Source organism: Arvicanthis niloticus, chromosome 2 (genome assembly GCF_011762505.2).
Source record: "Arvicanthis niloticus isolate mArvNil1 chromosome 2, mArvNil1.pat.X, whole genome shotgun sequence".
Taxonomy (NCBI): Eukaryota; Metazoa; Chordata; class Mammalia; order Rodentia; family Muridae; genus Arvicanthis; species Arvicanthis niloticus.
In genome coordinates, this window is record NC_047659.1 from 93,160,639 (window position 1) to 93,177,369 (window position 16,731).

General features: G+C 36.2%; 1 protein-coding gene across 2 annotated transcripts in view; it reads left to right on the plus strand.

Annotated features, from left to right (window-relative positions):
• The window catches only part of Ctdspl2 (CTD small phosphatase like 2), a 52,947-nt gene that overhangs the window by 15,508 nt on the left and 20,708 nt on the right, over positions 1-16,731 (plus strand). For both annotated transcript variants that reach the window (XM_034494578.2, XM_076929626.1), the window contains 6 exons: positions 3,035-3,173; positions 4,337-4,486; positions 6,240-6,452; positions 10,698-10,776; positions 12,840-12,951; positions 15,940-16,026. In XM_034494578.2, coding sequence (XP_034350469.1) covers positions 3,035-3,173; positions 4,337-4,486; positions 6,240-6,452; positions 10,698-10,776; positions 12,840-12,951; positions 15,940-16,026 — 780 coding nt within the window. The remainder of the gene's footprint in view (positions 1-3,034; positions 3,174-4,336; positions 4,487-6,239; positions 6,453-10,697; positions 10,777-12,839; positions 12,952-15,939; positions 16,027-16,731) is intronic.

A 16,731-nucleotide genomic window follows, 5' to 3' on the forward strand; every position in this document is an offset into this window, starting at 1 on the left:
GGAGTTAATCTTATTTTTTCTGAATAATATGGAAGTCTTGCTCTATTTTCACCAATTTTATTACTAAGTATTTGATGTTTTAAAATGCCTTTAACTTTATTTTTAGCATTTATTTTTTGAGATAGGGTCTCACTGTGTAGCTCTGACTAGCTAGGAAATTGCTGTCTAGACTTGAGTGGTCTTGAACTCATAGAAATTTACCTGCTTCTGTTTTTTGAGTACTGGGAGTATATTTTTAAGATAGTTATGTAGTTACAGAACTCAAAATGTAGTTAGGGATAACCTTAACTTTCGATCCTCTTGCCTCCAACTCCCAAGTCTGGGATTATAGGTGTGTGATACTACTATGTCCAATGCTTTTTAGTATTTTAAAACAAATATTTTATTCTTTATTTATATGAATGTTTTTGTCTGCATGTTTTTTTTTGTACTACTTTCATGTAGTCCCTGCTAAATCTGATCCCCCTGGAACTGGAGTTACTGATGGTTGTGAGTCACCATGTACTTGGAATTGTATGCTGGGCCTCTTGAAGTGCTCTTAACTACTGAGCCATCTGTCTAGTTCCTTATAATACAAATACTTTTAAAAGCTCAACTGTGTAGTTGTTTGTTGCTAATACAAAATTGAGTTTATGGGGACTGGAAAGACAGCTGAGTAGTTGAGGACACATCAATTTCTGTGGGTTCTAGGGATTGAACTCTACTCGTCAGGCTTAGTAGCAAGTACATTTACTTTCTGAGCTACCTTGCTGGCCTATGTTTTCTCTATCTTGATGCAAAAAGGAAATTATTATTGCCATTTACAATACTAGATTTTGTCTTTAGAATAATATAACAGGGCTGGAGAGATAGTTAACAGTTACAAGCACTTGCTGTTTTGCAGAGGAACTGGGTTTGGTTCTTAGCATCTACATGGCAACTCACAACTGTCTAACTGTTATTTGTTTTTTGTTGTTGTTTGGGGGGGGGTTGTTTTTGTTTTTGGTTTTTTTTTTTTTGCCTGTATGGATACTAAGGCACACATGTCCAGACACACCTGTGATGTGCATAAAATAAAAGTAAATTTGAGGAATGGAGAGATGTCTCCATGGTTAAGGGCATTTATTGCTCTTGCAGAGAACTTAGGTTTGGTTCCTAACATCCGCATAGTAACCCAAAACTCTAACTATAGATCTAAGGAATCTGATACCCTCTTGTGGCCCCCATAGGCTCCTGCATGCATATGATGCATTACAACTCATGAAGGTCCACACATTTATTTTATAAGTTAAATTATATATAGTGAGCCTGTGGGAAATTCATAGTGGTATATATTTTATATATGTGTGCCTATGTGGTGAGTGAGTACCACCAACCTACTCTCTACTCCTCTTTGTACCAGTGTTCAGTGGACAGCTTGCTGGAGTTAGTTTTCTCTTTCCATCATATAGACCGTGGGGGTGGACTCTAGAACATCAGGATTGGTGTGTGTGCCTTTACCCACCATGTCATCACACTCATCATCATTACTGTTGTTTTGTTTTAACTTTCTGTATATGGGTATTTTGTCTGCATGTATGTCTGTGCACCACTTGTGTACCTAGTGCCCATAGAGGTGAGAAGAAGGTCTTGGATCCCCTGGAACTGGGGTTGCAGAGGGTTGTGAGCTGTCATGTGGGTGCTGGGTATCAAACCTGGTCCTCTGGAAAAGCAACCAGTTCTCTTAATCAATAAACCATTAATTACTGTAGGTTTTTAAAGAGTTACTTGTATTATTTTCATTTATGTGTATGCCTGTGTGCATGTTTGTTATAGGTATGTAGTGTGCCTCCAGATCTTTCCTGAGTTGGATTTTTCAAGAGGTCATGAGCTGTCTGACAGGGCTGCTGGGAACCACAATCAGGTTCTGGAAGAGCAGCATGTGCTTTTAACTGCTGAGTCATCTCTTCAGCCCCTTTGCTACTGTGTTTTAAAAGTACCTCAAATGAGCTGATGAGATAGCTCAGTGTGTAAAGGTGCTTGCCACCAAGAGTCACTCCCAGTGCGGTCCTTTGACCTCCAAACACACACACACATACACTACCTACATGTACACATACACAATTACAAAGTTTTTTAAACTACCCAAAATAAGAAAAAAGTGAAGCAATGAGCAAAGGTAGATGAGAATATTGTATATATAAATTAGGTGTCATGTATAATTTGAAAAATCTAATCTTTATCCAGTGACTTTAGTTTGTCTTACTAAACTAGAAACTAATATAGAGCATTATAGTATTGTGGGAAATGACTTGTGCAGTAATGACTCTGGAAATTCTTACAGATGAGAAAAGTAAATCAAAGTAATGCTTGGAAGTATATTTTGTTTAATTTTATTTTTTTATGTATATGAGTGTTTTGCCTGAATATATATGTATGTGTGCCTGGTTCCCGTGAAGGTCTGAAGAAGGTGTTGAATTCCCTGGAAATGGAGTTATATATTATATGGCTGTGAGCCACCATGTGGGTGCTGGGAGGTGAAATTGGGTCCTCTGCAAAAGCAAAAGCAGAAGCTGCTCTTTACTGCTGAGTCATCTCTCCAGCTCCCTTGGCAGTATATTTTTGAGTCATACTTAAGGAATAGTATAAACAGGCCATGTGGCCATACCTCAAGTAAGGCAGTGGATAGAGTACTAGGTATGAATTTGGGTGTTGTGCGTTTGGCAATCTGAATTCCAGCAGATTCTGTGGGGCTTTCATTCTAGAGATCACAGAAATGAGCTTCATTGTTTAGAATAGTTTTTATAATAAAGTTGGCTGAAACTCGAGAGCATATTGTAAAGTTCAGTTATTTCAGGAGCATGGGAAATTCAGGAGCATTGAGAGATCTTGGGCTATCATTATCGTGTAGAATAACTCTATCCATACTTTAAAAATATTGTCAATCACTCTTCAATGTTAATTGTAATCTGTTTCCTCAGTATATGAAAAACAGGAGAAAGTATGTATTATATTTCATTTATAATGAAAAGCAGAATAATTATGCTCAATGAATTTTTTCCTGTTGTATCTTAAGGAAGAAAGAGAAAATCCTTCAAAACGGAGTAGAATTGAACGTGATATAGATAATAATTTAATCACATCAACACCAAGAACTGGAGATAAGCCTGACAAACAGTTGTCTCGAGTAAGGCGGAAAAGTCCAGTCAATGGAGGTTTGTTTATGTTTCAATGCTATCTGCCCTTTGACTGCAAGCAAAAGTTCCTCCTCACCTATCATGGCCTTTGGGAGGATACTGAGAGGGGCCCCACCCCCTCAGAGGATAAGGGGAGTGGGGAAGGATTGTGGGAGGCAGTGACAGAATGAGGGGGCCAGTGAGGGGGTTGTATAGTGAATAAGTAAAAAAGGTAAAATTAAAAAAACAAACAAACAAACTTCTTTGAGGATGGGCATGGCAGGCTACTGCCTGCATTCAAGAGCAGAGGACAGAGAGTTCAAGGCCAAGCAGCAAATCAAAATCCTATCTCAAAAAACAACAACAAAACATTTGGAGCTATTTTTGCCCTGTTTTTATAATCTATTTTTGTGCTAAATATTAATTTTAAGTATCAAGTGAAATTAAAAATTATCTTCCTAAAATTTTTACTTTTATGAATTAAAATGAGTAAAGGCAGAATACCAGATTTACATTATTTACCATACAGTGTAAATGGACGAGGGCTAGGACTGTGCCTCAGTGGTAGTATACCCGCACAGCATGCTCAGTCTCAGTGGTAGTATACCCGCACAGCATGCTCAGTCTCAGTGGTAGTATACCTGCACAGGATGCTCAGTCTCAGTGGTAGTATACCTGCACAGGATGCTCAGTTTCCATCATCAAGAAAAGATAAATGGATCAACATTATGACAACTTGGTTGAAATTATGTATACAACTTTGTGGATCAAATTACATTTATTTACTTGACATTCATTAGAGACAGATATCAGGAAAAGTTTGAAATAACCAATGTCCCAAAATGTAAACAGCAGAAATCTTGTGTCTGTGTGTTGGAATTAGTAATAGTAACTTGTTTGCTTGCTTACATACATTTTCTTTATTTTCTCTTGTTCTGTACTGATTTGAAACCTCTTCAGCTATTTAACTTTAGATGTAGATCAGTGTTGAAAAACTCAGTGAATGTTAACATTTATAAACATTGTAAATACATTAAAATTGCTTGATGTATAAGAAATTGGCCTCAGGATTCCTTTGCTAAACATTCATGAATAGTCTACATGAAATACTTTGAGAGGAAAGAATTTTTAAAATGATTTATAGCACACACCTGAAATGCAGTATTTTCTAGACATTACTTTTTTTCCTCTTTCTTTCTTAGAAGCTGGTAGTTATGACATGACAAATCAACATATAAAACAAAATGGAAAATTAGAAGATAATCCTTGCTCAGGTAGTCCTCCAAGGACTACATTGTTGGGGACCATATTTTCGCCTGTCTTCAACTTTTTTTCACCAGCAAATAAAAATGGTAAGTAAAACCTGTTTTTAGACAGTTAAACATTAACTACAATTACAGTTTTTCTAGTTTTTAAAGATCTTTTTGAGCTGGACTTAGTAGCACATCTCTTAGGCTTGAAGCTAGCCTGGTTTATACACAGTAACCCTATCTTAAAAAAAGAACCAAAAAAAAAAAAAAAAAAAAAAGATCTTCTGGTTTTGCTGGCATATTTTGTCAGAGAGGAGACAGAGGCAAGCATTAAAAAGACACACCTGACTGAGCGTGTAACATTTGAATTTGGAAGCTCAATACCATTGAGTTAGTTAAATAAAAGAAGGGTAGTCTATGAAGGTTTTATTGTGAAAGAAAAAAACAAAGAAGTCACATAGCCCAAAGAATTGTTTGTATCTCTGAAAAGCATATCCTTATGTCTAAGAATAAGAAAGGTCTGGTAGTAAGAGATTGAAGAGAGCCATGAAAACTGAGAGGCTGTTGACTGAGCTGGGGTCAGAAGGGCAGGTAGAGGTAGGAAACTCCCACAGAAACACCAGAGAGACATTTTTTTCCTAAGGCTGGAAGGAAGACGCTCTAAAGGAGAGTGAGTACAGGTGTTGGCAAAGCATTGCACTTTACTACATGGCAAAGGACGAGCTGTGTGTTAGACTTATGTAATTAAGAGTATGTTGTCAATAGTATATGTTATATCGAAGCAAAGAACCACATAGTCAAACAACATTAAGCTCAAAAGTAGAAGTGTTCTTGCTTTATTTGTTTTGCCTATTAGTGAGAAATCAGTTAGCTGGTAGCAGTGGAGATAAGTGAATATTAGAGATGGAAGAATAAAAATGTAGGGGGTTGGGTATCAGGTAAAGACATACTCTTTCAGGAGAGGGTTTAATATTAAAGCACCAAGGGAAGAGGAGTAGTGTATAAGGAAATGGAAAGTACTGGAAGTTGATTTTACTTTTGTTTAAAATTTTACTTGAAGAAAGAAATAGTATTTCATAGTGGGAGAAGAATTGGTAAGTCTTTATTCTGTGTTACTTAAATGGATTCTTACTGAGAAATTAATCATGCCTTAAAAATTAATATGTCTTTTAAAGATGATTTAACCTTGGGTCTTTTAGTAAAAAGATTCTGGTGGTTAGGAAACCATTTAGCCTGTTCTTGGATAACATTGCTCTGGTTGAAAATTGTAGTTGTCATTATGGCTCTTAGGTTTAGTGTATTTGAACTGGAAGATGGAGAGCTATTTGGTGATGATGTTTATCAAATAACTCACACATAGTACTTTAATGAGAAGTTCTAACTTTCCATTGTAGTTATTTGACTTAGGAGGTATTTGCAAACTATTTGAGAACTTAACAAAACTTTGTTCATAAATATTATATAGCTAGGCCTAGTGACACAGACCTATCTGTAATCCCAAGCTACTGGGGAGCCTCAGGCAGGAGGATTGAATGAATTTTCAAGCCCTGACTGAAGTACTTAGTGACACCTTGCCTTAAAAATTGAGTGGAGACTGAGGGACAGCTCAGTGGCAGAGGGCTTGCCTAGTATGTGTGAATCTCTAGATTCAATGCCTACTACTGAAAGACAAAAAAAATCCTCATTTCCCATTGTTTGCTGAGTTTTTTATAGATAATTTCAAACAATGGTACCCTCAGTTTAGCTTTTATTTGCATAATCTTAAAAATAAATAAATCATAATGTTGTTTGCATTTAGCTTTTTTAATATTTGTTGCTTTGAAGTGATTCATGATTTGTTGATAAACGATTCCAGGAACGTCAGGCTCAGATTCCCCAGGACAGGCTGTGGAAGCTGAGGAGATAGTGAAACAACTTGACATGGAACAGGTGGATGAAATCACTACCAGCACTACGTCAGCTAATGGAGCAGCTTACTCAAATCAAGCAGTTCAAGTGAGGCCATCGCTAAATAATGGGTTAGAAGAAGCAGAAGAAACAGTTACCCGGGATATCCCACCCCTTACAGGTGAAGAAAATACTTAACACATCTTATGAATGGTTATAAAAACACAATATTTAATATTTTTAAATGGCTAGATTGAATGCCTATTTTTTTTTACTTGAAGTTAAAAAGAAGACTGAACAAGATTTGTCCCTGAATCCTGTCATCATATGCCTTAGATCTTTCAGACTAAAGTGGCTGTAGAGAGGCAGTCTTATCCCTTTAGTTAGTTTGAGTCATAAGTGGAGACCCCCTTGCCCAGAGGAGAGTCTTCCACTGTCCCAAGCTTTGCAGCTTAGTCATAAGTCTTTACAAAGGTCTAACTTAACGTCCCTGCAATAGTTGACATTGAAATGTGGACACAAGATCTGGATTTATTACTCCTAAGTACTGTGGTACATGATCATAAAAAATACAAGATCTGATTGTATTTGGCCATTTCCATTACATAGCTCCAGCGTCCTCCTATGTAGATCTAGCTGGCTTCAAACTCAAGAGATGCACTTGCCTCTGCCTCATGAATGCTGGAATTAAAGGCATGTGTTGCCATGTCTTTCTGTGTTCAGAAGTTTTAAAAGAACTGTAGGACTGAGGACTTGGCTTGTTAGTCGAGGGCCTTGTTAGCTTTGATGCCATGGATTCCATCCCCATTACTAAGTATCAAATAAAATAGCTATAATTAAGAAATTTCTGTAAAGTATAACCTAGTAGTACTAGTATAAAATAAAAAAAAACAGAAAAATATGTTTTAAATGAATCAACTAAAACTAACATGCCCCAAACTTTTATTAAGAGTATTGAGATTATTAAGATTATTTTTTATTATTGAGATTAACAAGTGAGTCCATAATACTGGGAACAGAAGCAAGGTTAGGAGGCAGAACAGGTGGATACCTGTGAATTTGAAGCCAGCCTGTTCTACATAGCCAGTTTCATGCCAGCCAGGGCTACATAGAGGCACCCTGTTTCAAAAAAGTAAAAATAAAAATTGTGGGTAGTTTGGTTCTTTATGACTTGCTCATGGCCTCTTTCTCTCTTTTCTTTTCTTTTCTTTTCTTTTCTTTTCTTTTCTTTCTTTCTTTCTTTTTAAATACTGGTTACTTGTTTTCTTTCCATTTTTTTGATTTTTTTTTTTTTGTTGTTGTTCTTTTGTTTTGATGTTTTTTTTTTTTTTGAGGCAAGGTTTCTTTGTGTAGTGCTGGCTGTTCTGGAACTGTCTCTATAGACCAGGATGGCCTCTAACTCTAAGATAATGCTTTTCCTTGTCTCTTGAGGGCTGGGATCAAAAGCATGTACCATCTTGCCTCAGCTTCCTGGGGCTTGTTACTACCACTCCCAGCTACAGTGGTTTTTGTGATGGGAATATTTGACACAGATGATTAAGATAGGCTCCTTGACTACAAACTTTCTGGATCAAGTTAAAGAGCCAAATATATAGAAAAATGATGATAGTGTAGTGGTAAATGCATATTGTGGGTATTCCGGACTGTTATGAAAAGACTGACAGAAGGTGACATTCATCTCTTACAGGAGGCTGAGGCAGAGGCAGATGGATCTCCATTATGGGTTCAAGGTCAGCCTGATCTACATAGTGAGTTCCAGGACCACAGAGACTTTGTTTCAAAATCAAAATAAATAAAGTATATAAATAAGCAGATAAGTCAGTAGTGTTAATAAAAAGGTAATTGGGAATGATAAAAATGCTGCCTTTTATTACTAATTGTAAAGTTTTTTGGGGGGATGTGGTTTGAAGACATGGTTTCTCTGTGTAGCCCTGATATCCTGGAACTTGCTCTGTAAACCAGGCTGGCCTCAAACTTAACAAAAATCTGCCTGCCTCTGTTTCCTAAGTGGCAGGACTTGAGCCTGAGGAATTAAAGTCCATCCTGGGTAACATAGTTACATTCCCCATCTCAAAAATAAACAACCAAAAGTAGATAAACAGCTGGGCTTGATGACATACCCACAATCCTAGCTAGCACTTAGCAGTTTGTTTTACTTAGACATTACTTATTTACCTTGCAAGCACCTTTGCCCTCTTTAGAGTAAGCTAAAGTTACCATTTTAGAAAATTCTCGTTTTAATATATCTGTCAGCTGATGTGGATTTTGCTCAAATAGATACATAGGACACAGAATATAGAATTGCTTCTGAATTATTTTGAAGTGGCAAAGTTTTCAAAAGCAGTGATTTCTACACACACCTCACAAACCATTTTCATTTTTTTAAAATTTTGTTTTATGTGTATTTGTGTTCCACTTGCATGTGTGTCTTTGCACTATGTAGTTACTAGTTCCTGCAAAGGCCAGAAGAGGGCGTCAAACCCCATGTAGCTGGAGTTACAATTATAAACCACCACATGGGAGCTGAAAACCGACTCCAGGTCCTTTGCAAGAGAGCAGTGAGTGCTCTTAACTGCTGAGCCATCTCTCTAGCTTCCAAGCCTTTCTTTTTCTTTCTTTCTTTCTTTTCTTTTCTTTTTTTTCTTAACTTTTTACTAACAAAAAAAGCCCTTGAAATTCCTGGACAAATGTACATATAATTTTCTTGGGCTCTTCTTTGTGCTTAGGTTTCCTTTCCTGTGTGTCCTGTTCTATCTCATTCTTTGCTTCCTTTTCCCTTTTCCATTTACTTTCTTTCATTCAGATTTAGGTGATATCAGAAAAATTACATTGTTGCCAACATTTGAAAGCTCAAAAGTTTGAGAGTTTGAGGCCAACTTGATTTAATAGGGAAGACCCTTGTCTTATACAATAGGAGCTATTAGGAGCTGAAGAGATGACTCAGTATTTGTTGGTTAGGGACACTTGCTTCTCTTATAGAGGACCCTGGGTTCAGGTTTATAACCGTTTGTAGCACCAGTTCTAAGGGATCAAACACCATTTGCCCTGGTCATTCACATGGTGCACAAACATACATGCAAACAAAACAGTCATACATATGAAATAAAATAAATCTAAGCAAGAAAGAAAAGCCAGGAATGGTGGAGCATTCCTATAATTGCAACACTTGGGAAGCTGAAGCAAGAGAATTAGCAATTTGAGACCATCCCAGGCTACAAACTGAGTTCAGAGCTGATCTGGTCTGCCTAGTGAGACATTGTTTCAAAACAACAAAAACAAGACAGTAACTTCCTGTCTACAGACACAAATGGGGAGAGGAGGTATGTGCTACATGATGTTTTATTCACATGTACATTTTATAGTATTTAAGCTAAACCTATCTATCTCATTTTTTTCTAGCTTTTTGATATATAAAGTACATTTTTGTATCTACAGTCCTGGTACAATAGCACATGAGAACTTACTGCTTGAAACTGTGCCAGGTGATCAGCCTCTCTCATAACAGCCACATAGTGAGCGTCTGTGCTCTTCTTTTTATCTAGCTCATTTGACTTAACCTAGTGCTCAAGTTGCATCTCTGTTCAGGATTAGTGGACTACATAAAGAGTGCTTGTGGGTCTTGGATTTTACAACTGTATGTGGTTTGTCGTCAGCATGTACTTACTGACTACATGTAAACCCTGTCCAATTAGAAATTGATTGCTCTGGCTTGCTTTTTAATGCTGTATAAAAAGCAACTTGGGGGCCAGGTGTGGTGGTGGCACAGTCTTTAATCCTAGGATAGCCAGGACTATATAGAGAAGACTCTGTCTCAAAAAAAAAAAAAAAAAAAAAAAAAAAAACCTTAAAAATAAAACAACAAAAACCAACTCACAGCAGAAACTGAAGCAGAGGCCATACAGGAACTTTGTTATTGACTTGCTCCTCGTGGCTCACTTAGCTTCGAGTTTGTTTTATTTTGTTTGTATCAAACAGGACCACTTTCTTAAGAGTGGCACCACCCATTGTGGGGTAGACACAATTAATCAAGAAAATTCCCACAGACATGTCTGTGGGCCAGTCTGATAGTCATTTTCTTAATTGAGGTTCCCTCTTCTAAAAGGACTCTAGCTCTTGTTAATAAAAAACTAACTAGCACACTTTTTTTGCTGTTTTTATTGCTGAATATTATCTTCTAATAATAGTAGATTTCCTCTTAGTTCATAGATACACATCTTCTATTAGCCATGTTGTAGTTTGGCATGTTACTGATAGTAGTAATTTTCTTTATATAGAGAGTTGTTTGTTTACCTAAATTTGCTTTTAAGTGATCTTTATGAATTGTGGTTAATCTAAAATACAGGAAGTTCCTTGTAGAAACAATAAAAATGTGTATTTTGTGACAGATGAGTGAAAGTAATCTTTTCTTCTCTTACTAAATAAATAGCACCAGTAACTCCAGAGAGTGGATACTCGTCAGCCCATGCAGAGGCCACCTATGAGGAAGACTGGGAAGTATTTGACCCGTGAGTTGTTTCCTGGTTATCGAATTTTCTTTTCTTGAACAATTTTCAGTTTCACGATAAAACTGGAAATGATATTTGTCTAGCAGAAAGTCTTACTTTGAATATTGAGTTTCAACTTTTTCTCAAGTCAGCAACACATCAGGATGCTCTCGTGATGTTGGACATTGAACCCCACTTCTCATTTATCTGGGCACTCCTAAGGGAGAACAGCCAGTACTCTGCATTGTTTAACTCAGGCTTTATATTTTCTTAATACTAAGTTTGCTAGTCTAGGTATAGTAGATGCATTTTTAGTGGGATATTTCAACATAAAAGAGGGAGATAATCTCATGAATAGAGGCATCTGTTTTTACAAAGAGCTTATGACCTTGAGCTGTGGGTATTAGTACTTAGTGAATTTTTACTTACATGTTGTTTTCTAAATTAGTTTACTGGGTTAAGTGTTGAATTATTCATGGCTTCATTGCTGTGACCAAATACTTTAGGGAAGGTTTGCATCTTGAAGATTCAGTCTAGCATAGTGGGGCTGTGGCAGTGAGACTATGCTAATTGTGCCAGGCAGGACTGGCACTGAGGCTGCTGCTTACAGTATATTCACAGTCAGAAAGCAGAGAGAAGTGAATGCTCTGTGTTGCTAGCTTTCGCCTTTGTTCTTTTTTATTCAGTCAGGACCCTGGCCCATTGTTAAATCTCTTTGGAAACACCCTTAAAAGACTCAGAATTTTAGTCTTCTAGGTGATCCTGTTAGATTGTTGCAAAAGTAATTACAGCCTTTAGCATTGTTGAAATACATCTTTTGGTACTGGAATACTTATATAAATGAAGAAATACTACACATCATTGTAATGGCAGTTCTTATATTTTTTTCTTTTGCTAATGACTTATTGCTTAATATATGCTTTTTGGCCGGGCGGTGGTGGCGCACGCCTTTGATCCCAGCACTTGGGAGGCAGAGGCAGGTGGATTTCTGATTTCGAGGCAGCCTGGTCTACAAAGTGAGTTTCAGGACAGCCAGGACTATACAGAGAAACCCTGTCTCGAAAAACAAAAACAAAAAAATATGCTTTTTGTATATTTTTAGATAGGGTCTCACTATGTAGCTCTGGCTGGCCTTGAGCTCAAAATGTAGACCAGTGTGGCTTTACATTAACAAGTCCTGGGATCAAAGGTGTGAGCCACTATGTATGCCTAGCCCTTGATATTTATTTTATATTATGGAAGTGATTAAAAACAAAAAGCAAATTCAAGCAATTTTCTTACTGAGTTTAAAATGTGTTGTAAAACATGACACAAACTCACAATATCAATAGCAAATTACATTTTGCAATGGGAACTTGAAGAGGAAGAGGTAGTAAGTAGCTGGAGATGGGCTGAAACAGCATAGTACTTCAAAGGAGCTTTTTTCAGGGAAAACATTTACACTACCATCAGCATGCAGAAATGCTGTCTAAGAATTCATTGAGTCCTGAGACCCGGGAGTTTTACACTACAGCAGTGGTTCTCAACCTTCCTAATGTTGAGAGCCTTTAATACAGTTCCTCGTGTTATAGTGACCCCCAACTATACATTTATCTTCATTGCTACTTTATAAATAATGTTGCTACTGTTATGAATCGTAATATGAATAATCTGACATGTAGGATATCTGATATGCAACCTGTGAAGACCCCTTTTACTCCAGAGGGGTCAGGACCCACAGGATGAGTGCAGCTGCACTGCAGGAATAAACAAACTTTACTTCTCGTAGGAGAAAATGTGTTAATTCTTCCTATTGGGATTAATGAAGATGTGTTTGAGTCTAGTTATGATTTAAAATTTAGTCTGGCATAGCAGTTCCTTTTGTGCCAATCTAATAAATCCAGTGGGGTAGACAATAAAGACTAACCATCACAAGTTTGCTTTTTTTTTTATTTTGTAATTGGATTGAACCTAAGGCCTTGCACATTCTAGGCAAGTGCTCTATAGCTAAGTATATGACAAGCTAATTAAAATTTAGAATTTAGTACTATTCTATATGTATGGAACATAGAGATGTTGAAATTTTTTTAAAATTTGATTTATAGCTATTATTTCATCAAACATGTTCCGCCTCTGACAGAAGAACAGCTGAATAGGAAACCTGCTCTTCCTTTGAAAACAAGAAGCACACCAGAGTTCTCCCTTGTCTTAGATCTGGTAAGTGTCCTCTTTGCAGGTATAAAAAATGAGAGCTAAAATTCAGAATACAAATGAATAAGCAGTTATTATATTTACTATAAATATGTTCTGAGTGATTTGAAATGTTTTTATTTAGGCACCCTAGCATTAGACTAGTTTGTTTGGGACTGGCACATTTTGAAAATAAATAAGACTTAGTTTTGCATTTAAATGAAATTTTTTTCTCTACATTCTTGAGACCCTGTGATTTGTTTTTAAGTTTATTTTGATTTTATTTTTGAGATGTTGGGTATTGATCCAGGGTCTTACTGTGCAACACAGGTGTTGTTCTATACTACATTATATCCTCTGCCTAAAACATTGTGTTTATTTTTATGTATGAATATTTTGCCTGCATAGAAACAGCTACCTGGAACTGGAGTTAATGAATGGTTGTAACTGAACCCAGATCATCTACAAGAGCAACAAATTTTCTTAGTCACTGGAATATTGCTCCAGCACCATAAAGCCCCTGTGATTTGATTGTATTGAAATGCCTAGAATTAGATTTCCTCTATTTTTAGAATTTTGTTTTCCTGAAGGATCAAATACAATTTGGCTTCAGTAAGTTAACTATAAGAACATGTCCTTTTCTACCCTTTCCCCACTTAAGACAAGGTCTCATATAGCCTGGGCTAGCCTCAAACTCTACTTGTAGCTTAGGATGGTCTTGAACTTCTAAACCTGCTACTTTCACCTTCCATGTACTGGGATCCAAGGTGTGCAATGTAGTGCTGTGCCTGTGTTTGGTATTAGGGAGTAGACGTAGGGCTTTTTACATGCTAATGCCCTTCTCCAGGTGAGCTATATCCCTAGCCCTATTTTCCGTTTTTTGTTTTTGTTTTTGTTTCCAATTTATTTAATTACGAATCAACTTTTAAAAATAGAGTTGATTTCTTTTTTTTTTCTTCTTTGATGTGATTTTTAAAAATTTTACATACCTGTTATGGGGTATGGTTTTACATGCTTTGTAGCCTGAACTGTGGAGGAGGCTGAGACACAAGAGTAACTTGTGAGGGTTTGGACCCAGGCTAGGCAATTTAGCAAGACTTCTGTCTGAAAAAGAATTTACATTTTATACTTTGGGGTAGAAAAGAACTTTGAATTGAATATTGTATCTTTTGCTAACCCATTTTAGTATTTATGTGTTTGTAAACCATATTTACTATCTGCTTATAGTTTTCTGATATCATCAAAAGGTATATATATCTAATGGATTGTGCTGGAAAACATCTTGCTGTTTAACACTTGTTACTGGAGTCTCATAAAGAGAAAATTGATTTGTCAAAAAATTTATCTTAAAGTCAGTTCTTTTACTTTTTTTGTTTCTTTAGTTGGTTGTGTTTTTGAGACTGGGTTTTTTTGTTTGTTTGTTTGTTTGTTTGTTTGTTTTTAATCCCTGGGTGTCCTGAAACTCACTCTGCAAACCAGGCTGGCCTCAAAACTCAGAGAGATCCACCTGCCTCTGCCTCCCAAGTACTAGAATTAAAGACATGCTCTGTCACTCCCCTGCACATCTTTTAATTAATGTACAGTATTTATGTTTTTGTACTTCATAATCATAGCCTTTACGATTTAGAGATATAAAAAAAATAACAAAAATCCTAAAATATTTTTAGAGAATAAATGTAAAGAAAAGAAAAAAAATTAAAACTGGTCATGACTAGTTCAAGAAGAAGAAATGGAAGGAGAAATTAAAGAGATTTTGCTATATTTGAGATTTAGGAGTTGGTGTAGTCATAATGAAATTTGGGTATATTTTGATTCTGAGGTAAAGATTAAATACAGAAGAGAAAAAAGATAAGTGTCTGAGAATGAATAATTTATTAAAAGTAGGTGAAGTATTAATATAATTAAATATGACTTAGTTTAGAAAATACCTTAAGATGCTAGGAGTCTTTGAAAATGCAGTTTTATTTGCTCTCTATATAAATATATATTTACAAGTATGCGATACACACATACATGGATTCACACAGTTTTGTCTTTGTTATAGGTCTTACTGTGAACCTATGTTGGCCTGGAACCCTTATTCCTCTTTTAGCCTTATAAGTACTAAGATACCTTGATATATACCTTGACTTTCATTCTAGAGGTGTGATATTTTGAGACAAGATCTTGCTGTATAGCACAAGTTAGCCTAACATTTGCTTTATAGACCAGGCTGACCTCAAACCTTGATTTATTGCAGTCCTCCTACCTCAGCCTTCCAAGTGCTTGAGATTGTATGCTACCACACCTGGCTTCTTACTTTGTTTTAGTAGTGTTAGCAGGGAGCCAAGCCCTTACTCAGCAGCTGGAAGGCTGAGGCAAGTAGAGTTTAAGGCTAACCATATAGTGAGGCTAACCACATAGGGAGAAAAAAATAAGAGGATGGGGAACATAAACTCAGTGGTGGTAGGGAAGTTGCTTAGCATGTACAAGGCCTTGGGTTTGATCCCTGTCACCTGCCCCCATGCCCCAGATATATATCTCACACATATCCACATATACCCACATTTATTATTATTAAAAAAAAAAAAACCTCACTGAGATGAGTTATATGAGAAAACAAATAGATTCTAAGCTTTCACGAGCTAATTCCCAAGAAATGTAGTTAGTATATGCAGATTGTGGTGGCACATGGTTCAAGATGTTAAATTATAAAAGGAGTAACAAATGTTCTTTCACAAAAAGTTGAACTGTAGAACTCAAGCAGTGGTTTTCAGACTTGCTTTAGAGGTAACTGAGAAGCTTATTGCAGCACACTGAATGTGAATCATCAGAGATAGAGCTATACTTTTGGAGGTTCTGGTGCTGTTTATTGCTCTAAGAAGTATATTTGAGGGCCACTGACTTTAGGAGAAATGCTGTCCTAATTTGCTGTGTCATATACAACACAAATTCCACAAAGAGTGATGGTGACTTCATCACACTGTTGTTTGAAGTTTCTGTTAATGTTTTGTTTTTCTCTGTGTTTGTTTTAAGGATGAAACACTAGTGCACTGCAGTTTGAATGAGCTGGAAGATGCAGCACTCACTTTTCCAGTCCTTTTCCAAGATGTCATTTATCAGGTAATTAAGACATTTTAAGCCTAATTTTTAAACTATTAGGTAACATTCTGAGTGAAGAAAAAAAATTTTTGTGATGTTTAGTGTGTCTTTCTGTAGACTTATTAGTAGTTTTATCAATATTTTAATGGTTTATTAACACAAAGTAGCATTATGCTAGATAGTTAACATGAAACAGTAATTTGTAATAAAAAAATACTAACTTTTCTGACTTGTGGTCTCTACTAGTTTCATAATCTTTGCCAGCAGGTGGAGGCAAGGAACACTGATACAGATCCCTGAGAACAACTTGCCAGGTTAATACCTGGGGGTTTTGTCTTTATTTTTCCCCATAAATCCAATTAATAATAAAAAATTAATTCCTTGTTGGTCACTTTTATTTACTACAGTAATATACCTAATTTATATTAATCACAGAATTCAAGGACTCCTGTAGTTACTACTTTATATTAGGTACAAGCATTTTTTTCGTCTTTGGTGGACAGGTTACAGTGCAAAATATAAGTAGTGTTAAGATTTTACTGTGGATTATTGGTTGGCCATACTTTCATTAGAATTTCCTCACCAGAGGATTGGCTTAATTAAGAAATGACTATACTTTAAGAACTGCAGAATCCTTTTGTGTGTTTGCATTTGTTAACATACATATAACCTCTACATACACAAGCTGCTGAAAGATTGGAAAAAAGTCAAAAATTTCTTGTCAAG